Source organism: Hippoglossus stenolepis, chromosome 11 (genome assembly GCF_022539355.2).
Source record: "Hippoglossus stenolepis isolate QCI-W04-F060 chromosome 11, HSTE1.2, whole genome shotgun sequence".
Taxonomy (NCBI): Eukaryota; Metazoa; Chordata; class Actinopteri; order Pleuronectiformes; family Pleuronectidae; genus Hippoglossus; species Hippoglossus stenolepis.
Genome location: NC_061493.1, coordinates 20,706,728 through 20,728,590, shown reverse-complemented (window position 1 = coordinate 20,728,590; position 21,863 = coordinate 20,706,728). Strand labels below are relative to the sequence as shown.

Genomic DNA, 21,863 nt, shown 5'->3' with positions numbered 1-21,863 from the left:
CTCAAGCTGCAGATTCCTTCCTGTTCATTTCCCCCATTATAACTTCAATAAACCAGTATAAAACAGATGAAGCACATTGTGTAGTGATGAACCATCTTCTGCCCACTGACGTGATGAAGACGCTGGAGCGAGGAGGAAACCAGCGGCGGTCATGTGACTGGGAGGGGGCGGGACCGAGCCCTGTGCCGGCCAGTAGCGGCGCAGCGTCGCTCCTGGTCCCGGCAGCTCCACCGGAGGAAAAAAAAAGCCCCGAGAGAGGCGACGAATAACGGAACTCACCGACATCCATGGAGCCGATCACCGCATCTCCGCTGCCCGCATCTGCGTGTCCTCGTGCGGGGCGCGCATGACTCCGTGCGTTAGGAGACGGACGCGGTGATCGGTGTGGGGGTTTTCTTTTTTTGGGGTGGTGGTGGTGGTGGCGAATCCACAGCGGTCCACCATTGTTTGCGTAGAAATAAGAATGGCCTGGATGTGGAAGGTGAGTGGGTCTCTCTCTCTCTGTGTGTGTGTCTGTCACTCATCTGTGTGGACAACGGGAGGAGAACAGGAGGAGGAAAAGGAGGAGAGGAGGTGTTGACGTGGTCAGACTGAGACAGATGTGAGGAGGAGAAGCAGAGAGAAGCGGAGCAGCTGGATGATGCTGCTCCTCCTGCTCCTGCTGGAGGAAACCAACCCTCCCTCTGCTTCTCCTGCTTTCACCCTGATTGTGTGGTTTATTGTGTGTGTCTGTGCAGAGGAGATGTGACACAGGGGGGGGGGAGCTGGGCCTGGTTTGTGTTGTGCATTCAGCCCATGTTTGCAGCAGATGCAGGCCAGCATCCTCCATGACGTGTTCAGGTGTTGATATGGTGTCAGGAGTTTTAACAATCCTGCAGAGGTGCGTTCACAGATGAGGAGAAAGTTAGTGGGAACTCCCTCACTCCGACTCCCTCGCTCCTCCTCTTTGCCTTGGCTAATGTACAGATTTACAGATGTGGACGTCCAAACATTCTGCCAGATGTGTAGTTCACCATACACGACATTGAACACACATTGTGGGATTAGTTACAGCTGCAACTAACAACTTCCTTCATGATCGATTCATTTGTTGAATAATTCATGTTTATTCCAGATTAAATATCATAAAATAGTGAAGAAATGTCTCCAGAATTCCATAAAGTTCAAGTTGACATGTTCGGATAGTTTGTTACGTCTGATCAACGGAAAACAAAACATTATAGTAGAGAAAAGTATCATAGTTTAAAACTGAGAAACAGTTTTGTCTCTAAAACTAAAAGACAATCAGCTAATGATGATATAATAATCTTTTCTATGAATGAAATTAGTTAAATGTACTTTCTTACCTCACTGTGTGTTTACACATGAGGAGAAAGTTAATGAAAAGTTCCTCAGATGTGTAGCTCATCATCAGCTGCAACTATTTCCTACATCTGTCGAATAATCCGTCACTTCTTTTTCAATTATATGTCAGAAAAGGGAAAAGTTGAAATCTTCAGATAGTTTGTTATGTCTGATCAACTTTATAAAAACAAATGTATTAGTTTAATAGTGATACGAGAGGAGCAGCAGTGTTTCAAACTGAGAAACTGAGAATCAGCTAACGATGATATAATAGACTTTAATGATTTGAACAACTTTGAATGACTTTCTTACTTCACTGTGTGTGTTCACAGATGAGGAGAAAGTTAATGAGAAGTTCCTCACACTGACTCACACCCTCCTCCTCCTCTTCCTCTTTCTGTTTTCAGTTCATTTAATTGAGGTATTTTACAGATATACAGATGTTGACATCCACACACGCTGCCACAGCCACATGTGCAGTTTATTATACATGACGCAAAACACTCTGTCGAAAGATTTCTCCATTAAATGTCAGTAAATTGTGAAAAAGGTCTCCGGAGTTTTGTAAAGTTCAGACTGTTTGTTTGTAACTGTACAAAAACAAGTATATTAAATTTTATAGTGATACAAAACAGAGGAAAGCAGCTTAATTTCAAACTGAGAAACAGTTTTGTTGCTCAAACTAAAAGATAATCAGCTAAAGACTTTTATCATTTAAATGACTTGTCAAGTTCACATCTCAGCTGCTGAGAGGATGAACAGATAAAAAGTGTGACTGGACTTTCAGGTTCTGTCTGTCTTGATTTCAACATTTCACTTTTACAGGATGATTTTTGGAAACTTGTGGAGCTGCTTTTTTCCCCTTTGGGCCAAACATAACGCTGGATTGTTGAGGCCAAAAGTTATTTGTATCTGCTGATATCATGAATATATTCTTTACATAAATGCAAAACAAAAACTGAACCTTCTTTTGATAAGGGAACTTTATATATTGAATATTTCAGAGTTGTGATCTGTAGTGAAAAAGGACATTTCATTGTGGAAAAGTTGTCTTGTCTTTCTGGTTCTTACTTGTGGACAAAACCACGTAATCGTGAACATTTCATACATTTCATCATATCTTTGTGGTTTCTCTTCTGCATTTTCTCGATTCTTGTCAACTGACATACGTCTGAGCCAGTAATGATTTGTTATGATAAAGTATTTGCTGATGACATTGGCTTTACTTTTCATCCCCATCAAGGCACTTAGAATAAATACTTTTATACCGTGGATAAAAACACAAACATGCGTTTCAAACACTGAACTTTGGCATCAGGGATTTTCTTTTATTCACAAAGTTGTATTTTCTCTGACTAAATCTCAATATTTATCAGTAATATGAGTAATATGATTATTTTGTATAATTCACGACACTGAGAGAAACTTTGCTCGATCTCTGCCTCCGAGTTGACGTCTTTAATTGGAGAGAGAGGGGCCAGCAGAGGGATGTCTGACGTGCAGGTTCCCCCTGTTTGTTAGCTTGTGTTTTAATTGGAGGCTGCTCATGCGTGAAGATCTGTGCTCGAGCTGGAAAAGGCCGAGGCCGTCGTCATAGTTCAGGATGAGCTCTTCCATCACTTCTCATCAAAAGACGCGATGCTGCTGTTTCTCCTGTAACCACACATGGCAGAACAAGGCCAGAGTGTCTGTGACGGGTTCATGCAGGTTCACAGGAGCAGAGAGCGCACACAACACAAACTCATACACACAAAGAGGATTTCTGATTAATTCATGCATGTTTACCCAAAGACACAGTCATTCCTGAGTGTCGGTCACGGCTATGGGGGAATGCAGTGAGTGTCCCAGTTGTTTAGAGTCTCGGGGATGAATGGCACCTCTCTGAATCCCTCGTTGTTCCCTGTGATTGTGTTACAGCAGAAGACCGACTGATAAAAAGTGCCCTGCCACAGTTTTAGAGAAAGCACGGACAGGATGTTGAATGAGGCTGGTTTTTATCACATCCCCTCTCGGATTTCCCTTTGTGCCCCTTTATCTGTTTTACCCTGTTCACCGAGGTTTACATGAGAAATGAGAGAATCCGTTGTTTTATAGTTTCAAAAGAGTTTTAGATTTTTTTTTTTTTTTACAAATTTACAGTGCAGGAGTGAGGAATAAAGGTTTGTCGCGAGGCTAATGCCCAAATTCATGCTTCTACATTGAAGCTACGTCGTAGGTGCGCACGCAGCCTGTGCACGGGGCCGAGCATTCACAGTTGTGCGCAGGTGTGTGTGTGTGAGACGCGCTGCAATTACACCAACCAAACGCTAGTGGCGGTAGAGTTTCTATGTTGGTGTTGATTGTCTTTTGGTTTCTGGCTCGTTCCAAACTCTCTGGCATCTCTGTTTACTTCAGAACAATGGCGAGTGTTGCTTAGCGGAGCGTGTTGGAGTTGGAGCTGATAGATGTTGATTAACACATCGAGGTCTGTTGCATAATTGGGGCAGTGAACTGTAAAAATAATCCAGAAAGTTTTTACCAACCCTGTAAATCTCTTTACCGACCAATCTCTGTGTTCCTGTTGTTCAGGACGTCGATCACAACCAAGTTTCCAGCCTCAAAGACGAAGGCCACATCTACAAAGTAAACTAACTACCACTACTTGGCACAACTCGAGTAACATAACCAAGTAACTGAGTCGTGTTTGAGGGTAGGGACAAATGACCTCTATGGTTTTTAAGTTGGAGTTTTGTTGCTTTGGCCATTTGGGGGCAGTAGAAGCAAGTTGATGTATTATTCCCCACCATGTTCACCAGCTAGCTGCTAACTGTGTGTGTCTGCTGTGTGGTTGCACAGTATGTAGTGTACAGTGGGTATTTATGGCTCTTTTGCTGGAAGCAGCCAGTCGCCGCAGATGAAAACAATGCTAAGGAAGTCTTTGTCTTTTGCTCGGCTGTAGCCATCAATTCTTTAAACCCTGTGAGCCGACAGGGTACCATTTGAGCGTGCAGCTGCTTTATCATGGTAATGTAACCTACATCTGTTGTGCAGCCACATTCACACACAAGCTAGTGCGAAGGGGTTAGTGTATTTATAGTGGTAACCCAGGGTGATAACCTCCCGTCCGATCTGGCATTAATCCACAGTTGAGGTAGGAACTGGGCCAGAGGGCTGACCCCTTCAATCGCACAGGGAATGTTATGAACATCTGGGAGGACTTAAGGCTGGACTTGATCCCACGATGTGTTTCAGGTCGTATAGTTCAGGTGCTCACTAATCCTGGGTGGTTGGATCATGTGCTCGCGGTCGTGTCCGTGTCTGTCCCCTGTTTGGACGCCGATTTGGACAAAATACAAAGAAGAGACAAACCAGAGTTTAATGAAAGAGCTGATATGGCAACCTACAAATTAAGCTCCACTCTGTAATTGCAGTCCTGGTCAGCGGAATCAAATTACATGTCAGCGGCAAAGGAACCACTGGGGAAATTGCTCCTATTTTTTAGTGTACTGTCACAAAGATCTTTTTAAAGCGGTGACATCGATGTCAATGTTTTTATGCTTAAATTAGTCCAGAGCAAGACGGACAGAATCAATACTGATGGAAGACGAGAGTTATTAATCTCCCATCGTTCCAGACATCAGGAGAAAGTACAAACTGGTTTAACAAAACTTTTAACTGTATTTTTTAAAAGTGGAGATCGTCTCAGAGCTCATTGACTTTAAGTAAATCTTTAAAACTTTCAAATGAGTGAATCAGAGACTTAACTATAAGGATTTACATATAATGGTTCCTTGTTTTCGATCAAAAAAACACAGAGATTTTATGTAGATTTTCTGAATGTTTGGCGTCTATAATGATCTTTGTTTTGTGAGAATTTTATCACAAAAATTATGAATTAAGAGCATATTTCAATTTCAAAAGTAAACACTTGCTTTTTTTAATTGTCTTCTCACGTCCTGCGGCATCCAAACTAATTTAAACTCAACTTCCAAGAAACTTTTCACATCTTTAGTGACGTTATCAATATAGTTTGATGCTGTTTACCAGATCTGATGTTTGACTCCAAAAACAAACCAAACTCTTCAACTTGACTTTCTGTTTTGGTGAAAAGAACTGGAACAAAATGATGATGTTTTTATTTTTCATAGAGCCCATAGTGATGTCTTGACTTTGCCTGTTATAGTTATAGATATGATAAAGAAAAACCTGATTAGAAGCTGAAACCAATGAATCTGAGTTGAGTTGAGTTGAAGATTCATTTTTCTTTCATCAGAACATCATCTCAGCTCATGTTTTGAATCAGAAGAATATTTTTCTTTATCATTTCATTAATTGTCTCAGGCTGCTTCTCAATGATCTTCAATCTCTGTGGGGGTCTGAACAGAAAGAAATACAGTTAAACTTTCCTCCAGCACCAGTTTCTTCTGGCTCTCGTATTCTTATGAGTGTGTATCCATCTCTTTGGAAGGATAATTATCAGATAATGAGGCAGCCTCAGTGTTTGTTTCTTCACCTGTCTGCACACACACGTTCAGCCGCTCGCGTTGCTTCTTCTTCTTCAGGGATTAAAAGGTCACTCGCCCTTTTAGGATTAAGACTGGCCTCTTTTACACCTCCCTCTCCACTCAGATGTGAACTCCTACTCGTAGATAAAGACTGAGCGACTGCCTGAGTGCCTTCACGGCAACCTGCAAGCCGGAGCTGCCAAGGCGGCAGATCGCTGTTGGTCAGATGGCGTCATCCGGCCTTGACGAGCTCGTGGACCAAATCTGGAGTTTTGTCCTGGAACATGATCCAGGAGGCGATTTGCCAACCTACTGCAGCGCGGAGGTGACAAACACCGGATGGACTTCACACGGTGGATGTATGACGGAGTGACCCATGGTTGCTTAGTCTGTGTGAAATGAGATGTAGTCGGACGCTCCGTTGAACCACTTGTCTGTGTGTTTGGGTTGTGGTGGAGTCGGGGACTGCAATGTTTCCAAGGTGGCAAAAAAAGAGCTGTTTTCTTAACTAAGAATCATTGGAAATGCTCATTTTATCTTCAGATGTCTTGTTGAGTCTGAAACAAACGATGATTGGTTTACAGAGATGTAAAGAAGAGGCGAGTTTAGAAGGTAGATTTTTCATTTGCTTGATTTACTTTACACTTTTTAAAATCATAATTAGAGCTGATCAGTCAAATGGTCGATCTGCAGAAACTGACAACTAATAAACTGTTTCTCGAATGTAAGGAACAGAGAACAGCATTTTATTATTTTTGATTGTTCACCAGACAAAGTAATAAAGGTGTCATCTTGGCCTTGAGTAAATTATATAGAGCGTCTTCGCTGCTTTCTAATATGTTGTATCCCAAATTAAAAGGCCTTGAATTGAGAAAGTCATCTGCAGATGAATCGATGATGAAAACATTTTCTAGTTGCTGCCTTAATCTAAATAAAGTCGATACACTTTCTGTGCGTGTACATATTAATTGACCACTTTTTTTGTATCACAGGGAAGAGAATAGTTATATTACTGCATTCTAAAAGAAACTACTACACTATATAAACTAAGACTTTGTATCAAATATATCCTGCTCAATCCTTTTCCTCCCTGTTGCACTCTCAGGACCCGCAATCACAAATTCGGACTTTTAGCAGCGTTTATGTTCCCGGGTTTGTGTTGATTTCCCTCACATGAAATATTTACAGAGTCATACAGCTCCCGGCCAGTTGGACTCGTTTGAGGGTGTTGCACCATTGCTGGATTACATTTGGCAAGTCCCCCCCTGCACATTGTATACTTGGCAAGGCCCGAGAGCTTGATGTACTCCTGGCAAGGCCTTGCTGCTCATTGGCACAGGGGTGATCCAAAGCCCCGGCAGAGAAGGAGCAGGCGGCAGAGGCCATGTTTGATAAGGAGTTATGCTCTCCGTAGACTCGGATGGGGCTTAGAAATGCTGTGAAAATAAGTCGTACAGAATCAAAAGGGGCAGCAGGAGGTGTCAAGAGTCAGTGGGATTACTGGGCGTAAACTTGAAGCAGCGGTTTCAAGTGTTTGCTCCGTGTCCACACTGAATTCTCTGTAGCTGGAGGAGAGCTTGTTTGGATGCACCTGACCGTGTCCTTTTAGCTTCTCGTCTCGGCCAGGGGGAAGGTGAAATCTTTCTTTGGAGCATCAATTTTTAGTATCACAGTTTTATAAAATCCTGTTGTGGAGCGTCTCGGTCACATCTCTACATCCCTGTCGTTTCTCAGGGATGAAATTTTGAGCCAAAGTCCAATTCAATCCAGGATGGACGCATCAGAAAGCAGAATATCCTGGATCTCTGCTGTAACCTTTTATGTATTTCCTCTCTCAGCTCTTCCAGACAGCGAGGCGGCTGGCTGTTACCCCGACTCGCCTTGAGCATCCCGCACTCCGCCCTTGAACCGAAGCCTGTGAGCAGGCAGAAAATCCCCGTAATTGCATTAGTGTTGTTCGACTGCAAACTCTGCCGCGCCCGCTCCCTCCAGACCAACTCTTTCACTTTGATTCACTGCCTTGACATGTTTGGATTTATTTTCTTCCCGTCGCAAAAATTGCAGATGACAAACACAGCATCAGATATCCTTGACGAATATCCGGGCTTTGATCCACTCTCCTCTTCTCTCTCTTTATTGAAGTGTCAGGTTGTGATATAGAGTCGGTGACGTGCTCAGTGGGGGCCAGGTGTGGTCCTAGTATGGCCCCCTGCCTGAGGGCTCTTGACCAAGCCATCTAATAAAAGGTTTCAGCGTTATTATCCCCGGTGGAAGCCTGGCAGAGCTCGGGGCGCCGGCACCGGGAGTCTGATTGCCTCTGTGAACTGGAGAGGTTGACAGACACAAATAGAGCCTGGCGGTTAAGTGAGGGCATTAAATAAAGTGCAGTCAGTTTTTTTCACGAAATATAATCCCCCCCTATCTGCTTTTATGCTCGCCTGTGCCCTGGAACTTTGTGTTGTTGTGGTCATAATGAAAAAAAAGAAAGGGGACTGGGCAGCTGTTCAAAATGCCACGGTGCACTCTGGGTGATATTGTATCTGCTCAGCGAGCCTGCTGTTGTTTAGAGAGACGCCTGTGCTGCTGTTAGTCACCTGGTGTGTTGCTCTCCGTGATGGTTCCGTCGCTCCACATTTGCACTTTGGCATCTTATTCGCCTCCCTGATGGCCGCAGGTGTTTGTTTGTGTTGTTCGACGCTGACACTGCTTCCACCTCCCCGGACCCTGACCCACACAAACACGTTTAATTTGCCAACACGGTGCAGCAGCACCACAGAGGCCGAGTAGATTCTGCAAAGTGTGCGTTTTTTTCCTGAAAGAACACGTGTGCCACACAGCGGGGGGGGGGTTGGCCTTGGCTGGTTCCACCTGGCTGGATTGTTTCTCTTCAGTTTCATAATGCCGTTATTCAAACCCTCATAGAGAACTCTCCCAATCTCATCTAAGGATTAAAGAAAATCAAAAGCTTTGTTACCAAATCATTGCAACGGTTTTGATTGGAAACCTCCGCAGCTCGGAAAACAAAGATGATTCAGTCGACTTTGTCCACTGTCGTGCTGCAGTTCAAATGAAAAGTCCTCCACAGATGTTCTATCTTGTGTTTGGCACTCGAAGCCTTGTAACCTCATCCTGACACATTATCATCGGGAGAGATTTGTCGACTCGGATGCTGGGATTCATCATTAATCAAATCAAATCATATCAAATATACTTTATTGTCCCCATGGGGAAATCTTTATCTGGCTGAAGTGCTACAGCAGCTGCAGAATTACGAGCTGCAGCTGCACCGACTCCGGGTCGCCGGCCGTGCAGCGCCACCGCATGCATCATTAGGGAAAGGACATTTTTCTATCTAATTAGGGGCCAGGGACGATTCTACAAACAATCCTGCCAGGGCCGCTCCTAGCCTTTATGGGGCCCGAAGCTGAATTAATTAGGGGTAAATATATAATAATCATCCTCAATTGTACTAGTTGCAGTTGTGTTTGTCTATCAGAGACAGTAGAATCTGCTTAAACCAGCAATATTAGTAATATGATAATATATTGATACAGTTCAAGCTTTCCTGGGGTCTTATGTCGAGGTCTAACTCGGGTTTGGGTTGAGAAGTTTGGTTTCGTAGACATGAAGGCATCAGCAGTTACCCAGCAGACATGGTTCTAATAAAACACAATCCAGTTGCATTCTGGGAACATTTCTGGAGCTTGATGAACTACGAGCCCAAAAGTCAAGATATCTCAGCCTCTGCAGTTTTAATTCTGACCTTTCTTTTTGGCCGAGTCCGGGAATGAGTCGGTCTTTTGGTTTTTCTTCCACTTGGATGCAGACTGAAGTATTTTAACAACTTTTGGTTGGATTGGCCTGAACTGATGTTCGTGGCTCCCAGAGGATTAATCCTAATACCAGTGGAGCTCTCTGACTTTTCCTCCAGAGCCGATATGAGGTTGACGATTGGGTTATTATGCAGTTTTGTGCAAACATTCATATTCTCTTCAGAATGATTTCTAATCACTTCTTTCTTTCTCTCTAATGTCAGATTTTGTATTTGTCCATCACAGATTTAATTACATTCCCATCAGCCTCAGCTGTACTCTGCGTTTCATGCTAATGACCAAATATTTGCATATTAAAATGTGCTAATAGCGAGCATGGTAAACACTGTCAGCATTATCATTATCTTTGGGAGCATGTTAGTGTGCTGTACAGTACACAACTCTTATAACTGGTCTTTCTTTATGTCAGTAAAATACTAAATATCTGGGGTGTCCCTCTAACTTTTGATCAGTCGACTAATCACTTATTTGAACAATAGTTTCAGATAAAGGTTGAGCAGTTTGCAAACTTGTTCATTTCTCTTTCTTCTTCTGCTTGTGAACTTTCCTTCTTTGTTTCTCTCTCTCCTCTGCCTCCCCCACGTCTTCCTCCTCTGTTGAATAAAAAGAGCACAAGGTGTTTTTGTTTTAAAAAACATAATAACTAAAGTGTCTCTAAAAGTCACAGTCGTCGAAGGAGACAGAAACAATCTCTCCAGTTAGAACAACGCGTCTGTGACTTCAAGGTATCTGAGTCATCACCTCTCTGAGGGCTGAGCTCCGAACAGGACAAAGTCATTTTTACTGCTGAGTCACTTGGAACTGCAGCGTGCACGTCTGCTTCCTGTCTCCAGCAGCCTTCAGGAGAACTTTCTTTTTTCAGACACATTTCTTTAACAAACAGCACCTTGAGGAAAAATCTGTGCTCAGACTGTTTAGTCAAGTGGAGAAGCAAATTGGTGACGCTGTTTTGCAGATGATGGAATGCATCTCTCTGTTTTTTATGTCTAAGCCTTTAAGACGCTGCAGTTTACGCTGGTGATATATATTTAAATCTCTCTGTGTGAGCAGTCGTGCTATGTGTAATCACTATCAATGAGACGGGGGCTCTATTACGGACTTACGGCCTGATAACAGGGAGTTTCAGGGGAAATATCAGCTGTTAAATGTCAGTAATCCTGCTCCGGCATTTGGCAAATTGAAATGGATTTTCCGTGGTCAATGTTTTTCCCCCCCCTGCCTTCGTCCTTCGTACACAAGGAAACTGGGAGAACAATTGCCATTCTGTCGAAATGTGTTGAAATACAAAACGGGATGTGCAGCATCTGTTCTGTATTACATGTACCGTAGCCTTTTTTATTGTTTTACTAGTTTTGTACTAGTTTTTTAATGTAGTTTTGTGTCTGTAAAATATCTGTAACGTTAAAAAGCCCAAATTCCTCTACCACAGAAAAGCCTGATCCTAAAGCTTATGAAAGGACTTGTTGTTTCAGCTGATATTTCACGTGGTTGAGTGGCTACTCTGGCCACAACCCTGAGATGATTCAGAATAAACCTGCTGGTCAATTAGAGCAGACTGGGCTTGATCGGGGGGGGGGGCTGAAGAGAGGAGCTGCAGCAATGTGAGGACAGTGATGTGTTTCCTGCACATTAGAGCATTTAAACCTTTTACAGTAAATACAAATTACGAACCTGAATATGAGCAGAACACGTCTCCTTTAAACTTCTCTGGCAAACTGGTCGTCTGCCATCCTGACTTGTGGCCCAGTGAAGACACCTCGGGTGGACGAAGAGCAGCTGGTTTATTACTGTACAGTAGCTTCGTCCTTTGCCAGCAGTTCGGTCTCTTCTGACCGTCGGCCATCTGCGTCTGCAAGAGCCGGCACTTAAAAACTCAGATATTACAGTACGATAAAGCTTAAACTGTTCTTGTCCAAAGTTTATAGCAGAATTAATTTCCCCGTGAATGGGCGATTCGCTACGAGACATTTTGGATCATGGGCGCTGGCGTCTCTTCTGTAATCTATTTGGCAAATATGAGTTGAGGAAGTGGAATTGGCATTTAGAGATCCAGTATAAACCTGGGGGATTGTACTTTCCGGTGGTTATGTGGGTCACACGCGTGTTATCTAGGAGCGTTGTCAAAATGAAGCGCGGCGTTATCCCGGGAGAATCAATTGTACTAAGTAACTCGCAGTCAAAATAAAATCGGTGTGTGCTTTGTGTCTGACAGGCTCACAGACGCTCATCCTCCTAAAGTGCCACAGAGAACCGCTTTTTACTCTTTTCTCTTCTTGACAAATTCTTCGCTTTCTCAAGTGAGCGAGCATCATCCTACGCAGCCGAGCGTACAGAGCTCCTGCGTCTGTGAACATATGGTGCCACGTCGTTATCCCCCCCCCCCCCTTCACCCCAAAAAGTTTGCTGTATCCGGGAGGAGAAGTGAATATTGCATATTGAGTGTTTAATCCTTTGTACTTGTGGGGATTATGTTCCATTTGGTATCAGATATGCATTAGTGAAATGGGTTTTGGATGCTTTCGTCTGTCGCGGTCACACGTGTGCTGTTACTAACACGCACATATCTGCACCATGTGATAAAGGCTGTAATGTGCAGCACTGATACTTGAGTGGATGATAAATGTGCTTCCTCCTTATTGTTAGAGCATGAAAACAAACAGATTTCACATTAAGATGATGCTCTGGACCATAATGATCCTGTATCGTGCCAACAGAGCAGATTAGTGCTTATTTGACCTGGATTGAAGGATTTTCTTCTCGTATGTCACCGGCGATAAGGGCGACACCACAGAAGGAGCGTGCACCAAGGGCAGCAGCTTTGACCGATTTTTTGTTATTGTGCCGGAGAAAGGAAACGCTTCCCATTATTGGACATAACTCAAGTTTGATTGCAAGGACTTTTATAGCAAGGACATACTTATGAATATCTATTATTTATAAGATACAACGAAAGAGGCTGAAAAAGAAAGGAGCTTTGTATGTGTCCTAATTGATCCCTCCTTCCTAACACGTAACTGAAGTTAACAATCCATTGAAATGAAAGAAAAATGTAAAATGATCTATCATTGTATATTGTATATATACTATTAATATTGCAATTTTGATGTATTTTTGCAAATATACTCATTGGGAAGCTGAAGGATAATCTCACTGTGAAGTCCGTGCATTAGCTGACATAAGGATTCAGCTTGAGGAAATGATTCAGTTGTTCCAGATCTGTAGATGTAAACTGTTCAGAGACAAAGATATACAACAGACTGAGATGTCTGATTTCAGATAATCCATCAAATTAAAAACCCGGCAGATCAAGATTTATCACACTGATGCGACAATTAAATAAAAATCCATTATTTCCGTAGAGCCGTTGTTAATTGATTTGCTTCATTGTTCACAAGGGTTTTAAAGTCATAAATAAGTAAGAGATAACTGCAGTGGAATAAATATCACTACTTAAATTAATGTGGATCTGCAGCTAACAATTCAGATTATTGAACAGCTGATTATTGATAAGTCATTGATCAATAAATCTCAGGATAAAACCTATCACAGTTTCCCAGAACCCAAAGTGACGTCTTCAGATTGTCTTTGAGCAACAGTCCAAAACCTGATACTTGATTTGCAATGAGAGAAGGAATAAAGCATCATATAAACAAAATTGTGGACGATTATATATTTTTATTAGATCATTTAATAAGTGAAGTTACTCATCTCTTTCTCGTTAAAACCCCTCAGCATAAAGTCTCGTCCCCTGGCTCATGTTTGAGTGTCTCCTGTGCAGTTTGCTGGTGATAGAACATCCTGCAGATTGTGTTCACTCACTTAATGTTGTTATTAAATAATTAAGTGCAGGTGATTGCTGGATTTCTGGTTCTGTCGAGGCACTTTTCTCTTTTAGCTGTTTATATTCAGGCTTTGTAACGCCAAGGCGTCGCTGTCACGTTGGATCGGACAGGATTCAAATGTAACTGTGATTTATTGTGAGAGGTGGTTGATTATGAGAAATGTGTTGTTGTCTGAAAAGAAAGTTTCTGAGATCCTGTGTTTTAAGACGAGAGGTTCGAGTCCCCTGTGGTCCGCCCGTTGCCTCATGACAGCTGTGTGGGGGGACTGCCCCCTCTGCTGGGCTCGATAGGGATCAGCAGGATGCACACCTCCCAGATGAGAGATTAACTTTGCTGCTGCAGCTTCAGCATCCGTCCCTGATGTGCCTCAGTGAACACATCGTGTTTGTACTCTGCCTCTTCCAAATGTCGTAATTCTACAGTTTCAAGATGCAGATTCAGGTTCATACTTAAACACGCTGGTAGTAATGAAGATGAAGAAGAAGAAGAAGAAGAAGAAGAAGAAGAAGAAGAAGAAGAAGAAGAAGAAGAAGAAGGTCTTCAGAGGAGCTCAAGAGGGTTCAAGCGGAGCTAAGGAGGAAAGTGAGGAGAGCAGGGCCCCCCCTCTCAGCTCGGGGGGGCCCCTGGCGATTGCCTGCTTTACCGAACCTGTTGCACCACCCAGCTGACGGAGCCAGAATCCAGGGAGGTGTTGAGCTGCTTGTGTGGGAGGAACCACCTGCACCAACATGGCTGAGACCAAAGAGAAGTGTGTGTTCTTTAATTAACATCCAGGAGTTTGAGGCTGAGATGTGACGTCCACCAACAACGATCTGGGAGTGAATGTGGATGACCAGGACATTGACGTCTTTTCCATCTGCAGCAGAATCCGTCTTGCAGCTATTACTTTTACTTAAGTGGGATTTGCAGGAGTTTATTTTTTTGGGCTATTACAACGTTTAATGGAGTAAATGATTTACTTTCACTGGCAACTGAAATAGAAAAGAAAACAAATATGTGCTCATGTGATGAGTCAAAACCCAATAGACTTGTGTAAATAGCTCCTGAATGGAATTATTCATATAGTCATAAACCTAATCTAAATTCAATAATATCTACAAATTGCATTAATTCTCTCCCACAGTTCTTGTGGCACTCAGAGCTCCTCCGGGTGAAACTCGAGGGGGAACTTGTGCACGACCGTGTCGATTCTTCCTCTTCCCGGGATCAGAGCAGTTTGTTATCTTGGACTTCTGAAGTGAGACCTTCTCTGGGAATGTGACATGAATGAAGTGATGTGTCCGGACCCCACTCTTCATCTCAAGAGCACAGATGTGTTTATGCGGCCGTCTCAGAGTCCTGGAGAGGCTGATGCTTAAGAGGGGAGGAGGAGGAGGAGGAGGAGGAGGAGGAGGAGGAGGAGAGGGGGAGAAGACTTGGTAAATATTTTCTCAAACGCCTTAATTGAAATTGGATTTTAACTGCTCGGTGGACCGTGGTGGGAAGAATCAGGTACCAGGGAGGCAGCGCTTTTGCATTGCAAATGTAATTTTCCCTTTTTTTATTTGCCCAATGCCCAGGAGACACTTGAAAATAGCAGATATGTTTTTTCATGAGCCATTTTCTTCAGGTTGAGCCTTTCATTATTCCAATACCCATCGTGATTAGCTTTTCGGATTGAACTACAGTGCGGCCCGTTGTTACTGAGCTGAAGCGCCAGGCTTTGTGGGAAATTGTATTCTCTTCATGCCCAGATAAAGCCTGATGGAGGTGAAACTTTGATTGCACATTATATACGAGGAAATAAACAGCTAATTTGTTTTGCGTTTTCATTCATCTCACAAATGAACGGAGCGCTACTTGCTGATTATTCCGTAATTTACAAATTTATTGCCTATTTGCTGTACATTTAGTATGAAAATTGCTGCCGTGATTGATTTGGAAAGTGATGTTTAGACGGTTATTTTCAGATTATTCAAAGAAAAGCAGAAAAATGTCATGAACTCAAACTAAACATGCTGCTCGCAGTGATGGAGGAAGCATTTTGACCTTTGACTGGTTATTTTTTGCAGCTTCTATCAGACATTAAGGTCATGTGATCCCTCAGTTTCCTCACAGTTCAATCAGGTCACAGCCACAAATGGACGAGGCGGTCGTCAAACGCACTTCTTCTACTTTCCCCTCCCATATGTAATCTGGTCACACAGGCAGGAGAGACAACTATGGCTCCCTGGTGTCCCGGGTCCCAACAATCCCACACAGTCTGTCTGGGAGCTGAGATCAATACCTGCTCAGAGTGGGTTTTAGCACCTTCCAACATAGCCCCCTCAAAGATTTCTGCTCAGGGTGTGTTAGATGAAACGTCCCGGGGCTGCAGCCCTAAGTGGCCGAGCAGTTAATGGCCATCACTGTCTGATCTGATGGTCACAAACAAGGTCATTGCGGCCGCGTGCGGAGTCATATTCCTCGAGCAAAATGTTTTAGCATTGACCGAAAGCTCTGACGTTAAAACTTCCTAACTGCTCCGCTGCCTCCCTGCTGTTAATGGTCCTCGTTCCCCCGACTCCGCCGCTGTACTCCCTCCCCGACGTGGAGCGCTTCAACCTCTCCGTCAAACGCCTCAGCGGGCTGATCGCCCTGATGGATGAGCGAACGAGCAGAGGAGTTTGAGTCTCGCACTCGAAGCCCGTGGAGGTTCAGCGCCCGGCTACGCCCACACAGAACCCTGCGATTGCCTCCAGACTCTGACACATCATTTCCCCTGTGATTTGTGGCCAGATTGAGGTTGAAGGAGACAAGGACATTTTTCTGTCCTCATGAGAACAGATGGATGCTGCAGCTTGTTTTTAGTCCAGTCCCAGAGCACCATTGAGCTCTGTAAGGGATTGGTTTCATGCTCCGTAATGTACTCTTGATGACTGGCTATTACAGGACAATTTCAGAAAATGACCTGCCATTTGTTTTCTTTTACTTTGAGAACGACAAAGAACAGACTGACTTTGCTTTTTCGGGAAAAAGACACGAAGGAGAGAGGTTTTTTTTGTGCTATTTTGTAAAATACTTTAAGTACAGAAGAGAGCGGCAGAGAAGAATTTCTCATTTGTCGTCTTTGTGCTGCTTCACACGAGATCAAAGTTGAGACCCTTCTGTTTGTGATCAAAGATGGCCAGTAATGCCATGAAATGATGCGTGATGCAACGCACATGCAATTGGTAAAATGTGATTGGCCCGTCGAGGGCAGCAAATGGTCACCGTCTTTTTCATCCACCCCCCCCCACATGTTTGATCTTGTCTCTGAGCAGCGAAGCCTCCAGCTGTTCCCTTGAGACGTTTGATGTTGGAGATCAGAGCTTCTGATGGTGCAGGCACTTTGGCTTGTGGGGGGGGCTTCACCATTACGTCACGCCACGTTCAATCTCCTCGCCATCAGATAACTTCAAAGAATCTCGGAAATAACCACCTTCCCCCTGAAAACCCAGAGTTTCCCACCTGTGTTGTCTGTTCGATTAGCAGCACGTTATTGAAGTTTCCTGAAGAAAACTGAAATCCATCATCACCTCAGGCTCTGAGATGTCGTCGCACAACAAACTTTTCATCTCTGTCTGATTCTCTCTCTCTCTCCTCTGAGCATTGATCTCGGCGCTGCCCTGCCAGTAGCCTCTCCTCTGTGAGACCTTTCCTCGTCCTCTGTCTCTTATCCATTATTCATCCCTCTCAGCTCTGTCTGTCAGGCAGTAATACCTCTCAGCTCCAGACGACCACTTGGCTGCTTCGCAACATTTTCATCAAAGAACTAAACAAAATAGCCAACTGGACAAAATTGATGGTGTCATGACAGGAAGGAAGGGGATGGAAGTTATTAGCAGCCTGTACATCACCTGGATTTACTGCCCGGCCCCCTTATATAGAGACCACAGGGGGGAGGTTGTCTCCCTAATGCATTGTGCATGTCTGGAAGGCAGAGAGAGTCTGGACCCAATTCTCTGGAGATCCTCCGCAGGTCACGTCTGAAAACGGCGTTTGACTCGGTCATGTTGAAAGTTAAAGGTTCAGGGTGTAGAATTTAGTGACATCTAGTGGTGAGGATGCATGTTGCAGCTGAACACCCCTCACCTCACCCTCCCCTTCCAAACAAGACCTGTGTCAGCCTTCCGTTGTCATACAAACTCAATGGATCCACTGTAACAAACATGGCGGCCTCCGTAGAGAGGACCCACTCCTGATGTAAATATAAAGTATTTAAATATAAAGTATTTAAGGGTTAATTTAGATGAAACACTAGTGAAAACATCCCTAGGATTATTTTATATTCAGTTTCTGCCAATAGATCCTTTCTCCTTAATCTTACACACTGAACCTTTACGGATGTTTACTGACAGAATTTCTCATCAAGTTTTATGCGTCTCACATTTCTGCATTTTGAAGCCGTCCCATAAACACAGTGTTTTTCACAGTGTGATAACAAATCTATGTAATCTGTGTAATACATTTAGAAAGCAAAAGTGTCTCATAACCTTTAAGTGTAGAATAAAGAAACAAAAATCATCTTACTTGTTCTTGCCTGGTTGTTATATTGTATATTGGCTTTTACACACTATATTTGTTTAGTATATCGTTGTAATTACGCACTAAATATTCTGCCACGCAGTTTTTGTCAGACAAATGTTAAAGCTGGAAAGCCTCTACTTGTTGTTTGCACTTTGAGCTGTTAAACTATAACACTAAAGAAACACTGGTTCGTTCCTCAGACTCATTCGTGCTGTCTCTCCCTCCACAGAGGAAGTCGGTGATCGCCACCAGTCTGATCGTGGCGGTGTCGCTCTTCGTGGTCGTGGTGAACTACTCGGAGAAGCCTTACTTCCTCCTGCAGCCTGTGTTCGGTCAGACGTTCAGCAGCCACTGGATGTTCTCCAAGCAGCCGTACAAGGCCTTCAAGCCTCACCTGGGCTACGTCAGCATCCCCCAACAGACGGTGAGAGACGTTCAGTACAAGAGAAGCTTACATGAGCAGACACACACTTGATTTCAGTTTCATTATGTCTTTAAACTTTAAAACTGAACTAGAAATTAGCTGTGGCTGAAAGGTGAGTTTAGATTCTGGCCAATAACAGTGGTATGATATGATATGAGTAAGATTTCTGTCTTCTTCTCATTAAACTGAGGGAAATTAGAGAAGAAGTGGGCCGAGAACGGAGCCTTGCAGAACTCCACATAAAAAAATCTGCAAGTGTGGATGAAGAGTGGCCATTGGTTTGAAATGTCAGAATAGAATCAGTGGATCTAGAAATGTCAACCCATGTGAGATCTAGAACAATCAAGGTAGAGCATGAATCGACGTCCGCAGCCCAGAGGAGATCACTCATCACTCTTTAAGAGAGCTGAGTCTGTGCCGTGATTTTCTAAAATCTCTGGTAAGAAAGAAATCTTGGAAATTGGCCCTAAATTATTTGTAATAACTGTCTCAAGAGTGGCTGAACTATGCTGTGGTTAAAACAAGTGAGACCTTCTAACATACAACATCCCCTCGATAATGACGCTGCTCTCAAATGCACTTTTACAAAAGCACAGCATGTCCTTGAGGATTGTTTTTATCTATTTCATCAGATTTTGGATCTGAAAACGTCCGTCTGATGTCTCTTGTGCACGGCATTTCTTTATAATTTCAAACACACAAGTCCGTGATCCGATTCTTCCTCCTTCCTTCAACAGCTCTGTGCTGTATATTCCCCACACGGTTTATGGAAATTGAATATATCAGAGCATTTTAATTCCCACCTTATGAAATGTAAGAACCAAGCTGTGTGTTTGTTGTTTAGGGAGGCAGCTGAAAAACGGAAAACTTCGCTTATACTTGTCGCCACACAGGGAAATCACATATTTCGCAGACAGGGAATCACGACATTCGGTATCGATACATCTGCAGGTGAAGTTGCGACGGACGGAACGATCTTTCATGAGAAGAGTGCACCTTATATTCAGCCGGCTGAAATTGGCAGATTAATGGGGAGCGTCATCCCCTCTGCCTTTGGAGAGTTTCATCCACACAACACGGGCCCAGAGGCAATCACGTCCTCCACCCGCCTGTACGTGTGCACCCCCTTCTGCCTTCAGATGAGACTGCGTAAATCACTGCCCTCTCCTCGTGGCGAATTTATGCAAATCACCGCACAAGACCGGCGGCTTCTGCAGAGTTAGGCGTCTTTTCAGCTCAGATTAACCAACCGGTGAGCTTTCTATCGCAAATCAGAAAGAGCAGTGATTGGTCTGAACGTGAGAGTCAAACGAGTTCTCCGCACTCCTGAGACGTCTTGACAAAGAGAGGCCAGACTCTCGGAGGTCTGGTGGAGACGATACTGGTGTGCCCGGGTGTCGTAAGTGATTACACTGGGAGTGGGATCCTGCTGTGGGAGCTGTCAGCCTCTGTTAAATACACAGCAACAGCTAAAGAAGCATTAATATCTCTGCTGGCCAGTAAGGCATTCGTTCCCCGATCCGTAGTGAGGCGTCATTTGAGGTGTTATTAACCTCGGGCAGGCTTTTATAATGCATAACCCTGCAGCGTGGAAATGCTCGGCCTTATTTCCCTCCTTTGATTGAGTCTGTCTCCAGATGTGATGAATGGCTCCTGCTCTGCTTTTCAGGAGAAACAGGAAACATTTGTCTTGTGGCGCTTTACATTCAAACCTCTGGTCTTTCTATAACTGAAAATATACAGGCTCTTTGAGATGTACACAATATATAACACGAGGGGACAGTGCTTCTATTTTTGGATTATTTAAATGGGAAATCTTCTGGGTCTGGATTTGATTGCACCAGCTGTTCATCTATTATTATTATCAATTGTTAAATCCCTCCTTAATCTCCAATTAGCAGCTATCCAGTTTCAAACGATGATTTTCAATATCAGGTTGCGTCATTAATACTGGAGGAGTCTCTCAGCCAGTAAAGGCTATAATGATATGTAAATCAGTTGCATGGAAGCCTCTGTAGTGCCTGATCAAAAGCGTTAAACTGTGGAACCAGAAAATCCCTGTAGCTCCCTGACCCGCGACGCAGCGTTCAAAAACACTTTTAATGGAGGGGAATAAATCACGAGACAAAACCAACCTGTAAATGAAATGTAGGGTTTTGTTTTAGTCGCTGGATGCAACTATGGATGCAATTTTAATTCTGATTCATGCAGATTAGATTAACTGTGAATTATTATATATTAAACTTAATTAAATTGCGGTTTAATCGTAGACTGTATATAAAGACGGACGACATCTGGATTGCCCCCTGGTGGCTGGCTGCAGTATAGGTCGTAAACCCTGCCTCCTCCATGTTAGCAAGTGGGACATGGTTTAAAATACAAAGTCAAAGTCAACAACAGAAGTTTCTCAGAAATGGTTTCTGTTATTTAGGCTTGTACTGTTTAATCTCTGTGATATTTAATAGAATACCCAGCCAACCAGAGAGCCACGTTGCTTATGTGGATAAAAACCTATTCCATTTTCTGAAATGACTTTCCAGGTATAAACTTTATTTTTCTTGTTTGTAGTAGGATGTGTGCATGTAGCCCGGGAGGAGCTTTTAGAATAAATCACCTCTCACCGCGCAGACAGCTTCAGCTAATCAATGAATTCTTAAGCAGACGGATTTCCAAGTCCCAGGGAGGCATCTTAAACTGGGACTTTAATGTAATAATTATTGCTTATTAATTAATCGTGTTTAGAGCATTTTAATGAACGTCAAGGTTAAGTTCACATCCCAGTGCTATAATTTAATGAAGACCATGTCCCCGGAATTAAGCCAGCAGTTTTTTATTTAATAACCTACTTTATTTTTTAACACACTCGTGCATTAAAATCTGAGGCCGGGGGATTTTGTACTTATCAGAGAGGACCAAATTTATTGGGATTATAAAAACGCTCTCTCTGTGTGCGATTACGTTGCGGCACACTGAAACAGCACCGCCGTGAATATGAAGCCGAAATGTGAATCACAGATGAGTGGAGAGCGAGGCCATAACATTGTTATTGATTTACAGGATGTAATATTCATGAATTTGTTCGGCAGCTAGATTCCAGCTCTACGATACACACTAAATAAAAATGCTTCAGTAGGATTTTTTATTATTAGATAGGCTTCTGTACACTTCCTTTACGCATGTAAACGTGATTAGTGTTCAAGGGAAACCAATAATGTTCACTGTCGCTTTTATTGCTGAGACTCTAAACTATCCAGACGCCTGTTTTTATCTTTGAATGAATCTGTTTAATAACAGGAGCTTCACGCAGCTTGTGTGTCTGTCTTGTGTTTATTTATATGTGTGGTAAATGCCTTGCTCAGGAGCAGGGGCGGATCCGGGGGGGGGGGGCGCACTGGTCCCAGCTGAAATC

General features: G+C 43.4%; 1 protein-coding gene across 1 annotated transcript in view; it reads left to right on the top strand.

Annotated features, from left to right (window-relative positions):
• The first annotated feature begins 253 nt into the window (after positions 1-253).
• st6galnac3 (ST6 (alpha-N-acetyl-neuraminyl-2,3-beta-galactosyl-1,3)-N-acetylgalactosaminide alpha-2,6-sialyltransferase 3) overlaps positions 254-21,863 on the top strand; it is a 59,198-nt gene continuing 37,588 nt past the window's right edge. Inside the window, exons 1-2 of the mRNA XM_035171349.2 lie at positions 254-481; positions 18,260-18,454. Coding sequence (XP_035027240.1) covers positions 464-481; positions 18,260-18,454 — 213 coding nt within the window. The 5' untranslated portion in view covers positions 254-463. The remainder of the gene's footprint in view (positions 482-18,259; positions 18,455-21,863) is intronic.